This window comes from Brassica rapa, chromosome A02 (genome assembly GCF_000309985.2).
Source record: "Brassica rapa cultivar Chiifu-401-42 chromosome A02, CAAS_Brap_v3.01, whole genome shotgun sequence".
Classification (NCBI taxonomy): Eukaryota; Viridiplantae; Streptophyta; class Magnoliopsida; order Brassicales; family Brassicaceae; genus Brassica; species Brassica rapa.
The window spans coordinates 192,701-209,148 of NC_024796.2; the positions used below are offsets into that span (position 1 = coordinate 192,701).

General features: G+C 33.9%; 3 protein-coding genes across 3 annotated transcripts; 1 reads left to right on the forward strand and 2 right to left on the reverse strand.

Annotated features, from left to right (window-relative positions):
• Positions 1 to 911: 911 nt before the first annotated feature.
• On the reverse strand, positions 912 to 2,192 carry LOC108870857 (transcription factor bHLH140). The gene has a single exon (XM_018656629.2). The coding sequence runs from the start codon at positions 1,581 to 1,583 to the stop codon at positions 1,050 to 1,052; it is 534 nt and encodes a 177-aa protein (XP_018512145.1). The 5' UTR covers positions 1,584 to 2,192; the 3' UTR covers positions 912 to 1,049.
• Positions 2,193 to 4,901: 2,709 nt separating this feature from the next.
• LOC103850425 (uncharacterized protein DDB_G0271670) lies at positions 4,902 to 9,863 on the forward strand. The gene is made up of 6 exons (XM_009127179.3): positions 4,902 to 5,077; positions 6,453 to 7,359; positions 7,447 to 7,564; positions 8,114 to 8,204; positions 8,284 to 9,309; positions 9,390 to 9,863. The coding sequence occupies exons 2-6, from the start codon at positions 7,182 to 7,184 to the stop codon at positions 9,585 to 9,587; spliced, it is 1,611 nt and encodes a 536-aa protein (XP_009125427.3). The 5' UTR covers positions 4,902 to 5,077; positions 6,453 to 7,181; the 3' UTR covers positions 9,588 to 9,863.
• A 273-nt stretch (positions 9,864 to 10,136) lies between these two features.
• Positions 10,137 to 12,136, reverse strand: LOC103850426 (uncharacterized acetyltransferase At3g50280-like). Its single transcript, XM_009127180.3, has one exon. The coding sequence runs from the start codon at positions 11,993 to 11,995 to the stop codon at positions 10,418 to 10,420; it is 1,578 nt and encodes a 525-aa protein (XP_009125428.2). The 5' UTR covers positions 11,996 to 12,136; the 3' UTR covers positions 10,137 to 10,417.
• Between the last annotated feature and the right edge of the window lie 4,312 nt (positions 12,137 to 16,448).

The following is a 16,448-nucleotide window of genomic DNA, read 5'->3' on the forward strand; positions in this document are numbered from 1 at the left end:
AGGATCAACTTCAATCATGTAATGCAGTGGGATTTTGCATCTTGGCTTAGTCACCTATTTTGTCAGGTCTTTGTTCTTAGTACAATTTCAGTTATTAATTGTTTTTTCTTTTTTCTTTTTCTTCTGTTTTCACCATTTTCTATTGGTATCGTAGAATAACACGTTTTGTGAAACAATAAAAAAAAATCTAAAGTGACACTTAATATGAACACAGAGAGTATATTTTAAACATCTATACTTTTAAAACATAATCATTTTTAACTATTACCCTTGAAATATGATAGCATACTATTTATATTGCCATTATGTTTACAAAGAAAAATTTGGAGGAAAATATCTTGGCCAAAATGGTAATCACCAAAAAAGAAAAGAAAAATATGCAGTACTGGATTTGGTATAATGATTGAGTGTTATTGGTTGTTTTGGAGAAAAAAATAGAAATATAAAAATTGGAAATGAGACGAACTAAAAATATGACTGTTCAAAAAGAAAAAGGAGGAACTAAAAATGTGAAACAGAGGAAAAAGAGTAAATGAGAGAAAATGAAATTACTCTTAGATAACCTAGAGTAATGTTTAGTGTATATTTTCTTTTGTTTCCAGTAAAAAAAACAGTAAAATGGAGTAAATAAGAGAAAATAAATTTTTTTTTGATTGGCAATATTTCAAAGTAAACTAGAGTAATAAAATTTATAGCGTTATTATTTGCGTTAAAGATGTCATACAGTCACAACCAATATTTCTAGCATCATGTATATAGTACGACTTCATCCACTAATTTTCCACATACTGTCTCTTTCGTGTTTCCAATGATTCAAAAGTTTGATACGGAGGTTAATTTAATTAGTCTATGATTAAGTATATTACATTCTACAAGATACATTCGGATATATAGATATTCGAATATACATATAGGTATATAATTCAATTTTTAGATGCACATAATCCTTAAACACAAAAGTTTTTAGAGATGCATGGGGACAATAATAAACTAAGATATGTAATATATTTTCTACACATAAGTAACATATCATTGCATATGGGCGATGACTAAGACAAACCACGTCGATGCATGGTTTCTTGTTGCTCATCATCAACCGAACTATACCACATCGGATTATTCGGTTCCGCAACCATATATAGTGGCGTCCCTTGTGAATACGTCTCCGGTACAGGGGTATAATCGTCATCACAACCAAAGAGTCTTGGTTCAAATTCACTGACGACGACGGGAGAATAAGTACAAGGCGACGTAGTTTCGTAGTCGTTGAAGAAAAGAAGCATATTGTGGTGAAACCAGATCTGAGCTTTCAAGAACTTGACGTAGCTAATGGCTTCGTCGAGCATAGAGACGGTGTCCAATTTCGCACCACCAGGAACCATGCTCTGTAGAATCTTCAAACGGTCGCTGATTCGGTGGCGTCTCTCACGGGCAGCCACGCTCTGTGGATCCGTCGATAACGTGGACATTGACTGATTTTTGTTCCCCTTTATTCTGCCCTTGCGGTTGTGTAAAGAAGAAGATGATGAGGAAGTGGTGGAAGATGAATATGGGTTTAGGCTATGAAGAGTGGACTGGTCCATTGTGATTTTCGTGCTTTGTAATTTCTTGTCACCAATTGCAGTGCTTTGTATTGTTACGTAGTATCTGCGTATATATAGTCACAAACGAACTGTTTTAGTGGAAAAGAAAAATAACTGGTTTAGTGGACCCGCGTTGGCAATTATCGCCGGTCCTAGTATAATATTGTAGATGTAGCTAGCAGAAGTTTTGTAGTAATTTTTTATTATTATAAGCTAATGATTTTCTTTTTGGCAAACAACTTTTTAAAGATTAATATTTTTGTTGGGATGAGGTTCTTTAAAGAGCATGCTAAATTATTCGTTGTATTGTATATGCAATTGATTATATCCGTATATAAGCGATGACACACTAATTAAGCTAGATTTAATAATAAGACTGCATGTACGTTCTTTTGTAATATTATTATGTTGCTTTAGCTAATAATCATATATGCCAAACAAATAATTATGTTGCTTTAGTTTATAATCTTTTTAAACCCAAAAATAAATTTTAGTTTATAATCTAGGTCGTGTAAACACGCTGTCCTAATTATGCCTATTAGTCTATGACGTATTTGGAATTTGGCAATTTGTTAAGAATTTAAGATCAACAAAAAAGTATAACTCGGTGGTGTCACAGGTTCTGTCATTGGCATCTCAAGCTTACTTACCTTCGGTTTTCGAAGGGAGCGTCTGGCAAGGATGTGTCGGCTTTCCGTGGTCTGGAAGCTCGATCGTTCTTGGTGGTCCAGTCGGTGGTGTGACTTATCCCAGTACCATGAGCTATGTTTGCTTATGGTAAAGTTGCTTCGCTATAGCTTTTTGCAGGTCGTGGAGCTTGTCTGGTTTCGTTAGGAGCTTTCGTTCTGTGCCCGTTTTTTTTGCTTTTCCGGTCTTGGTCAGTGGGCTTCACGGTTTCCTGGTCTTTGAGCGGTTTCCGACGGTATAGGAGTTTGTATAGGTGGTTCTGGTGCATTTTATGGTTCGTGCTCCTTAACCCGTCTTCTATATCGTTTTAGTACTTATTGACGGTGACGATTACAAGTCTCGAAGAGATCATTGGAAGCTAGCTACCGCCGGAGACGTCATGGAGATTCCCGGCATCCGAGGAAACGAGGAGAACCTCACGTCTTCATGGTCATCGTCAACGGTAGAGAACGGCATCCGATTCCTAAGATTATAGAAAGTGGACTAGCGGAATGTGCCGGGTTTAGTGGGTGGGCGAAGCTAGTTTTAGCAATTTGTAAACTTGGGAAATTTTGTTCGAATCGAATTTGTAATCCGATCTTGTATCCCGGTTCTCCGGTTGATTATTGTTATAATATAATTTCAATATAAAAAAAAAAAAAAAAAAGTATAACTCGACTTGAATGGATAGATGTACAAAATTTTACTAATATTTCGAGACGCAAGGTTACACCTACGCAAGTCATACCTATATGTGATGTCATTTCTATAAATATTTTAAATGTACGTCTTTTTTTAAAACTAATTAGTACGTAGGGGTATTTAAACACGATATTAACAGAATGATATAATTTATATAAGCTACTAATTTTAAATTTAGTAGTTTGTGCTGACACACCATCACCGTGTTAATTTTATTTAGCATAACGATAGGATCACGATATGATGTTCAAGCTGCAAATACACTAGAACATTTGAAAATAGGATAAAGTTAGCAAAATCAATGAAGTAATTTTCTCTTTTTCAAAAAAGAAAGAAAGAATGGAAGAGCACGTGAGCCTCCGGGTTTCACGTAGTAGTGGGGTTCGGTGAAAACATTGGACTGAAAAGCAGACTAAAAACAAAACCCTAATCATATTTTTACAACTCAAACTCTACGTACTGTCTTCTCAAACAACTACCTTCACTACAATTTACATTGACACAGCACATTATGCACATGTGACATGTATATATACAGTAATTCGTCCTAGTACAGGTGACATATTTTCATTTTTTCTCATAACTTTGTACACCAATTCATATTATCGATCCACACAATTTTATATGTTTAAAGCTTGTAGATAATTAAAACAAAAAGAAATCGAATAACCAGTGAAAACAGGTACGTGCTAAATATTTATATAAGTCTCAACTGTGAACAGATAACTGTCTTCTCGGCCGTTGAGTAAATTAGACGTTACTCTTCCGCAAGATAACTAGTTTGAGCTTTTAAATTACCAGTTTCTACGGAAACGATATATTTGAAAATCTATACAATGTGTGGTCGAACTATATATGAAATGAAAACCAAAAGAAAAAAAAACCTTCGCTTTAAATGTCATACGTACAAAGTAATTAAGATACCAGAATGTTACATGTGTTATACCAATAATAAATCGGTTTCCTACAAAATAGATGGAAAACAAGTTAGGCTTTTGGATAGTGAAATGCCTACCTTTTGCCAAACTGGATCAACTAGACTAAAGAGAACAAATGGTTTAAAACACTAAAGGCGTAGCGGACCGGTTAATAGGTAAAATAAATGCGAAAGGGAAGGTCTAGTATATTGGTGATGGTGATGGACTCATGTTACTGTCTACATTTATTTTGGTACCTTTCCAGCCGCATAGTGGTGACTCAGATACAGTAAATTCAGCAGACGTTCTCTGTATAGGTACATACAGCGTATTTGAACTTGGAAACGTGTTTTTAGCTACGAAATTGATTCAATATTCAACATTATCATCATTGTCACAATTACCGTGAAATGTTTGCAATGCACTTGTCACATCGGACCAGTTATTTTAATTTCTATGCAAACATACCAAGAAACCTAATGTGTAAATCCATAGAAATTTCGTGATAATATGGGACATGGTGACCATAGAAAACAACTCTGTTCATCAAATAGTTATACAAGAAATAAAATATTACAAAATGATATAAGAAAATATGACAATTTTGCTTTATTGCATTGCATCTTGCACTAATATACCATGAAAGAGAGTTTAACATACATTAATACAAATTTAAAATGTGGTTAGAAATTTTAAAACAACACTAAAAAGTTTAGGCTTCAGTATATAGAGCGTTTAACATAAAACTCAATACTTTGTATGAATTTATACATAGATTTTGAAAAAAAATATAAAAAATAACAATAATGTTTTTATGCATAATTGCATCCTAAACTAGCATATTATGATGGTCAAAGAGTTTTAGAATTTTTGTTGTCTATGTTTCCTTAGAAAATAACGATTTTATAATGGTTAATCCACTAATTTAGGGATTACAGGAATTTTTTAAAAATTAATTAATATAAAATTAAAAAGATGTCAATGTACCATGAAAGAGAGTTTAAATAATATTAATACAAATTTAGAATATGGTTACAAATTTTAAAATAACGCTAAAGATTATAGGCTTCAGTATATAAAACATTTACCAAAAACTCAATATTTTCGTAGGGGTTAACACATAGATTTTGAGAAAATTTCAAAAAATTTGACAATGTTGTTTTAATGCATAGTTGCATTATGCATCAACATATGATGATGTTTAAAGAGGTTTAGAGTCTTTGTTATCTCTTTTTTCAAGAAAATAGCGATTATATAGTTGTTATTTCACCTATTTAGAGACTATTACGAAGTCTTACTAAATTAATTGATAAAAAATTATAACTATTTTCATATAACATAAAAAAAAGTTTAACATACATTAATTGAAATGTAGAATTTGGTTAGAAATTTTAAAATAACACCAAAAAGTTTAGGCTTCAGTATATAGAGTGTTTTAACGTAAAATTCAAGATTTTGTATGGGTTTATACATAAATTTTGAAAAAAATTCAAAAATATAATAATATTTTTTAATGCGTAGTTGCATCCTAAACTAACATATTATGATGGTCAAAGAGACTTGGAACCTTAGTTGTCTATGGTTCTCTAGAAAATAGCGATTTTATAATGGTTAGTCTACTAATTTAAGGATTACATGAAATTTTACAAAATTAATTGATATAAAATTAGAAAGATGCCAATGTACTATGAAAGAGAGTTTGAATAACATTAGTATAAATTTAGAATGTGGTTACAAGTTTTAAAGTAACGCTAAAGATTATAGGTTTTAGTATATAAAGCATTTACCAAAAAACTCAATATTTTTGTAGGGGTTAACACATAGATTTTAAGAAAATTTCAAAAAAAATTGACAATATTTTTTTAATGCATAGTTGCATCATGCACTAACATATGATGACGTTCAAAGATGTTTGAAGCCTTTGTTGTCTCTGTTTTTTAAGAAGATAGTGATTCTATAGTGGTTATTTCACCTATTTATGGACTATTATGAAGTTTTACTAAATTAATTGATAAAAAATTATAACGATTCCTATATACCATAAAATATAGTTTAACATACATTAATACAAACGTAGAATATGGTTTAACGTAAAAAATTTAGTCTTCAGTATATAGAGCGTTTAACGTATAACTCAATATTTAGTATGAGTTTATATATAGATTTTGAAAAAAAAAATTAAAAATATAAAAATATTGTTTTAATGCATAGTTGCATCCTAAACTAACATATGATGATGGTCAAAGAGGCTTGAAACCTTTTTTGTCTATGTTTCTCTAGAAAATAACGATTTTATAATGGTTAGTCCACTAATTTAGAGATTACATGAAGTTTTACAAAATTAATTGATATAAAATTAAAAAGATGCCAATGTACTATGAAAGAGAGTTTAAATAACACTAATACAGATTTATAATGTGGTTAGAAATTTTAAAATAACGCTAAAAATTATAGGTTTCAATATATAAAGCATTTACCAAAAACTTAATATTTCAGTAGATTTTGAGAAAATTTTAAAAAATTTGACATTATTGTTTTAATGTATAGTTGCATCATGCATTAACATACAATGATGTTCAAAGAGGTTTGGAGCCTTTGTTGTCTCCATTTTTCAAGAAAATAGCGATTATATAGTGGTTATTCCACTTATTTATAGATTATTGTGAAGTTTTACTAAATAAAGTGATAAAAAATTATAATGATTCCCATATATCATGAAAAAGAGTTTAACATACATTAATACAAATGTATAATGTAGTTAGAATATTAATACATAATATATCCACCATTCATATAAATATTTTCATGAAATAGAATATTTTAAAATGACAATTTAAGTCAAATTTTATTACATAATGGATCATCTATCGGTTTAATTGGTAGCTGCGTTCTAGGTTTTAGGGATTTTTTTGCGCAATTTATAAAAAAAAAATTAAATAGTGATTTTTTTTTGGAAAATCAAACCAGATTACATATAGAATCACTGGTTTTATCGCGGGTCCGGATCGAGTTTCAGAACATTGAATATTACACTTCATATGTAACATTTAAATGTAGATAGACAATTAAAAATACAAATTTATATCATATAAATTTGGTTTATTTCGAAAAAGTATCTCTCGTGTTTTCTAAATACGGATAAAATATCTAGTTTTAATTAAATCGGTAGAGATTAAGTAAAAAACTTTGTTGGTTGAGACTAAGACAAAAATATACATAAATACTAATAAAATCGTTGACATAGAAAAAGCTCACAAGAATAAATCAACCCAAAACTCCATTACTTATACATCAAAAAGAAGGGTTGTTTGGCATGAATCTGAAGTTCTTATATAAAAAAGAAAAAGAAACACGAAAAGAACACCTCCACCACTCTCTTCCTTCGTTCAAAACATGTCCCAACATGTTGACCCAAGACAGAGATGAAGAGCTAGTTTTGTTCCTGGAGATAGGTCGTCTCGAGAAAAGTCACCAAGCTTCACTTCTAACGAGTCTGTGTTCATTTATATATACTCAACAACTGTATTAAATATGGGGTTAGTCGGATTTTTATTTTCTCTTTGTTCTGTCTTTTGCAGATTTTTCAGATCATTGCAAGAGTAATACGACATCCATGTCGTCTCAACAATATCCACCCCGGAGAACTGCCGCCGATAATTTTTTGTACTCCGAAGACGAGAAGTCCGATTACGATTGGTAATGTTTTCTTTACTCTTCATCTAGGTCACGATTTTTCTTTTTATCCTTTGTTATAATTCTGATCATGTTTTCAGAAAAGTTGCCTTGTGACATACTTTTCCTGATTTAGGATAATACAAATCAAAGATCCAACCGAAATAGTAGACTTGATCAAACTCTTATACATCCTTGCTAGGCGTAATCTGATGTCTAAAAGTTTCTCACTAGCTAATATGGTTTTAATGTTCGTACATATGTATTATAAGACCAGATTTTTTTTCAGGAAAGGAGCTTTAAGGTAAATAAAAGTTAAAGAATGTTAGCATGAAGACAAGACTTTAGATCAATTTTTGTTGTGTTTCATACCTCAATGAAAACATTTTAATCAAATATTATAAAGTTTATCTTTATCAAGTTGGTTCTTCATCTAGAAAAAATATGGAAGCCCTTGCCAAATGTTTCATTATGCATGCATGCATGCTTCAAAAAGGGTCATGATTAAGGGAATCAACATAAGAAATTTGTACTTTTGTTATTGATGCATGGTTTTTTTAAAATAATGTTCAGGCTGGTTACGCCACCAGACTCACCGAGTAAAAGCTCAGTGAACCAACTCGATGCACCCGATGCCACCTTGACGATGGCTCTTAAATCCCGGGTACGAACTTGGTATGTTTCGCTATTATTTTTGGCTTATATGTGCATTATACTCTACGATAATTTCTTTATTTCTACAGTTAGAGAGTTGTCGTGAAGAAGAGAGGGACAGAACATCATCCAAAAAACAAACAATTGGGCTCAAACGACCCACGTCCTCTAACAGCTCAAGGTCAACGAGTAGACCTTCTACACCAGCCAGAAGGTCCACAACGCCAGCCACAAGGTCAACGACTCCGATTTCGCGTGTCACCTCAAAAGGTGCGCGTGCTAACTTAACCTCGTCCTCTACTAGCAGCGTAAGACCAACGAGCAGACCTTCTACGCCAACCAGAAGGCCTTCTAGCTCTGGAACTTCACGTGCCACATTAACCTCGTCTTCTACTAGCACCGTAAGACCAACGAGCAGACCTTCTACGCCACCAAGAAGGCCTTCTAGCTCTGGAACCTCACGTGCTAATTTAACCACTGCCCGTGCCACCACCGGTACAGCCACGTCTACACGATCCATCATCAGGCCAATCTCGGCACCAAGTACAAAACCGGGGTCTAGGTCAAGTACTCCAACTCGCCGTCCACCAACTCCGACAGGTTCATTAACTGTATCGAGAAGTAAACCAACTAAACCAGTATGTAAACCAGCTCCCTCACCTACATTGAGATCACGGCCATGGGAACCTTACGAGATGCCTGGTTTCTCTCTAGAAGCGCCATCAAATCTCAGGACTACGTTACCAGACAGACCACAAACGGCGTCAAGTCGTAGAACCACAGCGTTTGGTGCGTCTAGTTCGAGATCATCGTCCATAGAACGCACAGTTGCAAGGAGGCAGTCTTGTTCACCTTCTAGAAACCGCGCTCCCATTAGTAACGCAAACAGACCAGCTGGACGATCAAAGACAAGCAATGCTGATGGTGAGCTGATCAGTCCTGTAGCTAAGGGGGCTCAAATGGTCGAGAGAGTTGTGAGCGTGAGAAAACTTGCTCCACCGCGACTGACAGAAAAAGGCGGCTCCAACGCTGGGAAGTCGAGTTCGGGAGCTGATGGTGTTGGGTTTGGGAGAAACCTATCTAAAAGCTCCTTCGATATGGCCTTGAGGCATATGGTACGGTTATATATTTAGATTATTTCGTTTTGAAATTAATTAATGAGTGATATTTAATACTTTGCTTCCAATGTTTGTAGGATATCAAACAAGGGAGCATGAAAGGCAACTTCCGACAGCTAGCGACAAATGTACCGGCAGCTTCATTGTACAGTGTGAGGTCATCAGGGACCAGGAGAAAGCGTCCGGTGAGCAGCAGTGGGAGCTCGGAATCATCGAGTGTTAACATCTTGTGCTTGGACGGTAGCGATGATAATCTCAGCGACATAAGCCACTAGAGTCAACTCAACATCATTTTCTTCTTTTCATTTGCATATTATCTTTCTGTTTTAGTAGAAAATAACTCTATAAATGCTCTTGAGTGGTTTCTTGGTGAGGCTAAAGATATACTTCCTGGTATTGTGTACATTTGTTTACCTAAGGATTAAGTGTTTAGAGCGGAATGATTTTTTTTTTGTTTATTTATTTACTTTGGCTAAGCGACCATTGTTTTGCAATTTAAAAAAGAGAGATTTTGGCAATAATGAAGATACACACTCTGTTGACAATGAGAATTAGCTAGATTTTTGTAATCTGTAGAACCTCCATTATTAGAAGTGCTCTATGTTTTTAAAGAGCAGTGTGTGGAGTTACAATGTAACATGAGGTCTATCAAGAAGCCTATTAATCGCTTTTGGGCTTCTTTTACAAGTGGACAATTTACAAATACGAGCTGGATCCCATTACAAATCGTCTTTTTGACACCTAACAATACACCATTGAAACAGTCATAAGTCAATTATTTACGGGGGATTTTTTTATTATATAGCAGTATCATCCTACAAAAATCAAGGAATAAGTTTCCAACACTTTATTAAAGATTTATGATTACAGAAAAAAGTTGCATTATCGAATTGAAAAAGATGGGATTTTGTACATGTATTAGCACATTAAGAACGTGACCAGTGAAGAAGGAAACAAACAAAGACCAGAATGACTTTATCAACCGCGCCGTCGTTTCGCAATTGAAATATCTAAATATTGTAGATAAAATAAATCTCAACCGTTCAAAGTGCCATGCCATCGAGTAACCTCCATGCGCTTTAGATAGCCTGAAACGCCGTCGTTTTCAGCAGCCGTAACTGACTTCAGATACGTATTGCATAAACTCGGGATCGTTCTCGATCCCAGCCATGGTTTCCGGCGCCAGAACCACTTCCAGATCTACGCTTCCGTTCCCTTCTCTCCCCGGAAACGCCGAGATCTTCCCGTCGAATTTGTTCGCTCCGCCGCTCCTCACCGCCAACGGCTTTCCCCATCCGAAATCGTTGTCGTACATCGGGAATCTCGGCGAGCTCCCCATCGTGATCGAAGCGCCGTCTGCATTTCCCAAAGGGAACAGCCTCGGATTGCTCTCCCAATCGGCTATCCCGCTGCGGACCGTCGCGTCGTCGTGCGCCACCACGTTCCTGTGAAGCTGACCGGCGGACCATCGGAGATCTTTCGTGAGCACATCTCCCGCGGAGGCCATCGTCGGTATGCTCTGTATCGCGTTTCCGAAGTAGTAAGGATCCATCTTAGGCTCAAGCCTGTGGCGGCAGTTAACCGCCATCCGAAACGTCGTCGTCTTGCTCGGATCGAGGTTCCTCGCTCGCGTCACGGATCGCCATAGCTGAGCACTGAGAGATTGGAACGACGAAATCTCAGCCGTTCGATCGTAGCTCTTCTTTTTCGTTATCTTCCCGTTACCGTTACCATTACCGTTAGTTATCATCCCGTCGTTGCTTACCTTCCCGAGTATCTCTTCTGTGTTAACGACCGTCTCGATTCCGTTGACTTTGCTGTTAGTCCTCTGTTTTAATTTCAAAATCGCTTCTCTGCTGAAATGAAAAACTCTCTCCCGGAGAGGCTGATCCGCGTCGAAGGTTACACGTGGACCACCGGGAGGGACCGGGAGAACGGCGGGGGAGTCGAAGACGGTGTTTCGGGAGAAATCAGGAAGGTGTTTGATCTTGCAAGCGCCGCTGGTGGCGTCAGCGAAGGTGTTGAAGAAGTGCCAGAAGGAAGTTCCGTCAGTAACGGAATGATTAACGGTGCATCCGATGAAGACGCCGTCGTCTAGCTCCGTCACTTGGACGGCGGAGAGAGGCTTATGGTGGCCGTTGTAGCTGACGAGGCGCTCGAAAACGAAAAACTCGCGGACGAGAAGAGGAACGTCTTTACCGGGGGAGAGAACGTCGGAGACGGTGATGTGTTTGGCGGAAGCAGCGACGAATTCAACTCCGGAGTCGTTGCAGGTGATGTAGATGTGACCGGAGGGACTGGTGGAGAAACGGCCGGCTAAGGCAGGGAAAAGAGAGAGGGTGGAGGAGAGTGAACGGCGGAGAGAGGAGACAAGGTCGTCGAAGGAGAAGGAAGGAGGAGGGCGACTGAGGAGCACGCCCTTCTGAATGTAATGGCATGAGAGCATAGGGAGATCGGAGACGGAGAGACGGAGATCGGCCACGGTGGACCTCTTCTCCGGATACACAATGCATTTCGAGATTTCTGTTACCGAACAAGAAGGCATTTTGTAAAGAAAGAAACAAAATATGTAAAAGAAGATATTGATTTGGGAGCTGTGGTAATTGCCGTATTGGTGAGGAGAAGAGTCATGGGAGCAAGGGGGTTTATATAGTGGTCTTGTCGGAGCAATGGTTGGATTCATGAACTTGAGTGGTTACTAACTTTTGTCGAGTTATTTAAATTCTTATTATATCACTCTTATATCTGCAGTATTCATATGGTTATACTTATTTAACTTGTAAACAAACAAAAATTAACATTATTCACATCAATCATGCATGCTTGTCCCGATTAGCTAAACTGTGCGTTCAAGGGCAATTAGATTGAGTATTACATTTCACTATGCAGTTGTGACAAATTGATGAGAGTAAAGAACACAAAAGTGTTTATGGAATAATTATATTAGACTCTCATGAAAATAATGTTACAAGATGCATAGTTTATATAGAGAATAAATCAAACTAATTTCCTAAACTAATATGGAATAGTATATAATAGATAATGATAAACTTTCTATTATAATATATTGATGTATATCCTAATATTGACTATTGGATTGGATCGATCTTCTAGATCTCTCAATACCCTCCCTCAAGCTCATACGTGGTAACACGTATGAGATTGAACAATCTTCAAATTAGGTGGTAGAAGTAGCTCATGCACTAATCGTTGCGGAAGCTTGATGAATGTTCCATAGCTTGCGATTTTGCAAGCCGAGATAGATGATCTGAGTTTTGGTTGAATGTTTGTTTTATCCATCCTACAATGAGATGATTGTTTGCTCTCCAATCTTCACGGTAGGGTGAATCGGCTGCCGGTAGACTGCCGTCAAGAAATCTGAATCTTCGTGAGCTAATAGCCATACGAAAGTTGATGAATGAATGTGAATTGTTGAATGAATTTTCCTTGCTTCAAATCGAGAAACAAAGGAATAGAGAATAAGTTTGATGATTTGCGATTTTGCAAAGACACCAAGACTATGATTGAATAAAAATCTTCTTCTTCAAGTCGTGAATAAAGAAGTTTTTGAATGAGAATTGATTGTTCTGCGATTTTGCAAGACAAACGAGAATAAGGATGTTTTGATGTTTTTAGTTTTGTTCAGGCTCTGATACCATGACAAATTGATGAGAGTAAAGAACACAAAAGTGTTTATGGAATAATTATATTAGACTCTCATGAAAATAATGTTACAAGATGCATAGTTTATATAGAGAATAAATCAAACTAATTTCCTAAACTAATATGGAATAGTATATAATAGATAATGATAAACTTTCTATTATAATATATTGATGTATATCCTAATATTGACTATTGGATTGGATCGATCTTCTAGATCTCTCAATAAGTTGATCAAAAATTACAGGGAGATATAAGTTAAGAATCTATAATATATATCGTATATAGTATCTTGTTTTTATAGTTTTTTATTATGGTAAACTAATGAACAGTACTGAACCAAGATTTAAATACTTTTACTATATTTTTTATATCTTATTATCATGAGTTTTTTCTACGAGAGCTAATTATAAGATTGAAGAAATGCGACTGTCCTGAAATATACTGTAGTTACATATATAAAGGTAAACTATATATTTAATTTTGTCCTATATTATTGTTTATCTGTATTGACTCTAATTATGAACATGTAATATCCTGATTTATTTTATCTATGACTAGGAACACACATGCTGGCAACAAAAAAATACTCCTACTAGTTAAGTAGTTAAGAGATCTCATGCAAATTCAATGATTAATCCCGAAATCAGTTTTTATTAGATTGAATCAAAACCAACATAGCTTCTGTGGGGATTATAATACCTATGTCCAGCTGTGAAAGATCACTTTAACATTTCTAATTATTATAACCTTTTGTTCTTATGAAAGTTAAATTGTTTTCCAATTGTAACGAGACATGCCAATTTATTTACTAATTAGTGTCAACAAAATTACATTCATTACATGCCACTATGCATGAACAAGTAATTTAAGTATTCTATAATTATTTTAAATGGCACAAATAAGGAGACACATACTACTACTTCATTATTTACCTAATTATACCCTTAATTATTATCTTGAGCTAATGGACTCGTAAAGATTTTTTACAATTATATTTCTAACTTTTCTCGTCAGTTTTTAGACCTGTTATCTTGAAATAGAGTACAAGCTAGCTGATTAGTTTAGCTTAATTTATATAAACACTGTTATATATTTGTTTCGAATTCAATAAAATGTCCAATATTTAGAAAAAATATTATAATAAATATGGAATATATTGGTACAGAAATTGAGAATATATATATTTGTACTATATCACATCTAAACCTCTTATTTATTTGGAAAAGAAAAAAAAAACAACGAGGACGTGTTTTGTCGGAAGGAGAAGAAAGGACAGATAGCCTCCGTGGGAAACAGATGGAACGTTAAAACCTACTCTTCTGTTTTCTATTCCTTTTGTTAATTGTTCATAATAATCAAATGAGAAAGTCGATCAGAAAAAAATCTAATATTTCTGAGTTCTGACACCATAAATCTCATAGGAAACTAACGAAGCTTGCCTTTTCGCTTGTTTTGTAGATCCCGAGATTAATTGTATGGGAAACATAAACTCTGTTTTCCCGATGTCAATAATAAATAAAAGTTGTTTGTTAAGTGTTTTCTTCTAGATATTCACTCTGTGTATAAATGTTTTAGAATAATTTGAAAACATCTAATTATTTTATTTTTTTGCATAACTATAGTAATTACTTTATCTTATAGTTTTACATCTTTTTTTCTAATTATCCATCCCTTTTCATTTTCAGTTAGTTTGATCATTTGTATTGCAATAAATATTGACTTAATGTGTAATGAGAAATATAATCTGATACTTTCCATTAACTTATACGCACCTTGCTAAGATAATCGATTTGGATATGTATGATGTCTTTTCAATAGAGAAAGACATTAAATATAACAGTAAAATACACATAGAGGAATTATATTTGATATAATGCGACACAAAATGCGCGCTGTGACTTTCGTATTGATTAGTTGGTAATTTTATGAAAGAATAAAAGCATTTAATGACTCGATTATCAGATAGTCCATTATTAGCTAACATGATCATTAATTATTCCTTCCCCAACTACGATAAAGGAATTTCATAATTTCCACACTCCAACTACTATAATTGTAACAATTATTGTTTTTAAAGAAATAAATCATTCATCTGCATTTTCAGGAAGCTATCCTTTTTTTTTGTAAATCATTGTTTAGTCTCATACCTGATTCGCATCTGATAGCAACAATTAGCTATAATCGCTTCATATGGTGATTAATAATGAGAGAAAGTATGACGAACAACAAAGACAATGAGGAAACGATTGGTACTACTACTCTCAAATATCGATCACTAAATATAATATAATACTCCCTATGTTTTTTAATGTTATATATTCTAGTTTTTTCACATATTTTAATAAAATATATTAAATTTGCAAAAAAAATTTGTGTTTATCTTTGTTCCATAATTTTAAGCCAATAAAAATTCAGTAAATGCAATTAAGTTTTTTGAAATTTGTAATTAGTTAATAAAACATGTCTTGAAAATGTAAAAAATAGATCTTTTTAAAACAAATTTTTTTTCTAAAATATGTAATATTAAGGAACAGAGAGAGTATATATATAGTTGAGAAATTAGAAAATATAATAAATTCACAAATATTCTGATTTTATAGGATTGATGCAAAGTATAGAGTTTCAGAATTATATAGCACAAAACTGAGATATTACTGATCTGTAAATGTTTAAATTCATACTATGTTAATACAGTCCAATTAATTTCTGGAATGAATAATTAACATATACTTAGATGCTAATATAAAACACTACAAAATAATATATAAAAATATAATTATAGTGTGCTGTTTATTTTTATAAACTATATTTTTTTATTGTTATATGTATTATCAGATCCAATAAAGTTGGATAAACCTACGTTTATGAACTCTATTTTTATAAAATGTATGACCTTTAATTTATAAGACATTCTTATATTGACAATGTAGGCGTATTGTATCACAATATCACGAATTCAAATTAAGCAATCACTTTTATACGACTTTTTGATAAACCAAAATATTTTTTTTTAACTCACGGTTTCGTAAAAGTTACTTCATGTACATTTTACATGTCTGATAGAAATAAATACTGTAGTATTTACTATAAAAAGATAGTACACTTAATTACTTGAAACTATAGGTTAGTTTTTTTGTAAATAAAACATTCCATAAGTTTCAGAAAAGGTATAACATTGCGTTTCTTCATTATATAAGCTTCTCTTTTTTTTTAACATTACATAATATTCAACGAAAATATATATGGGTGTCATTGTGGTGATCGATCCTTGGTTTTTAGGGGGTTCAGAGTACAGTTTTAACCAAAGATGCTACTAAATCGTTAATGAATATAAAATAAACCGCGTGTTGATGAATAAAATAATAGTATGGTATTATATTGCGTATCTATTCGACCGTCCTTAGTGTCAAAAAGGTTATTGTAATCTACAACGAATTTTATACAGTAATTAAAAGATGAAAGGTTATGAA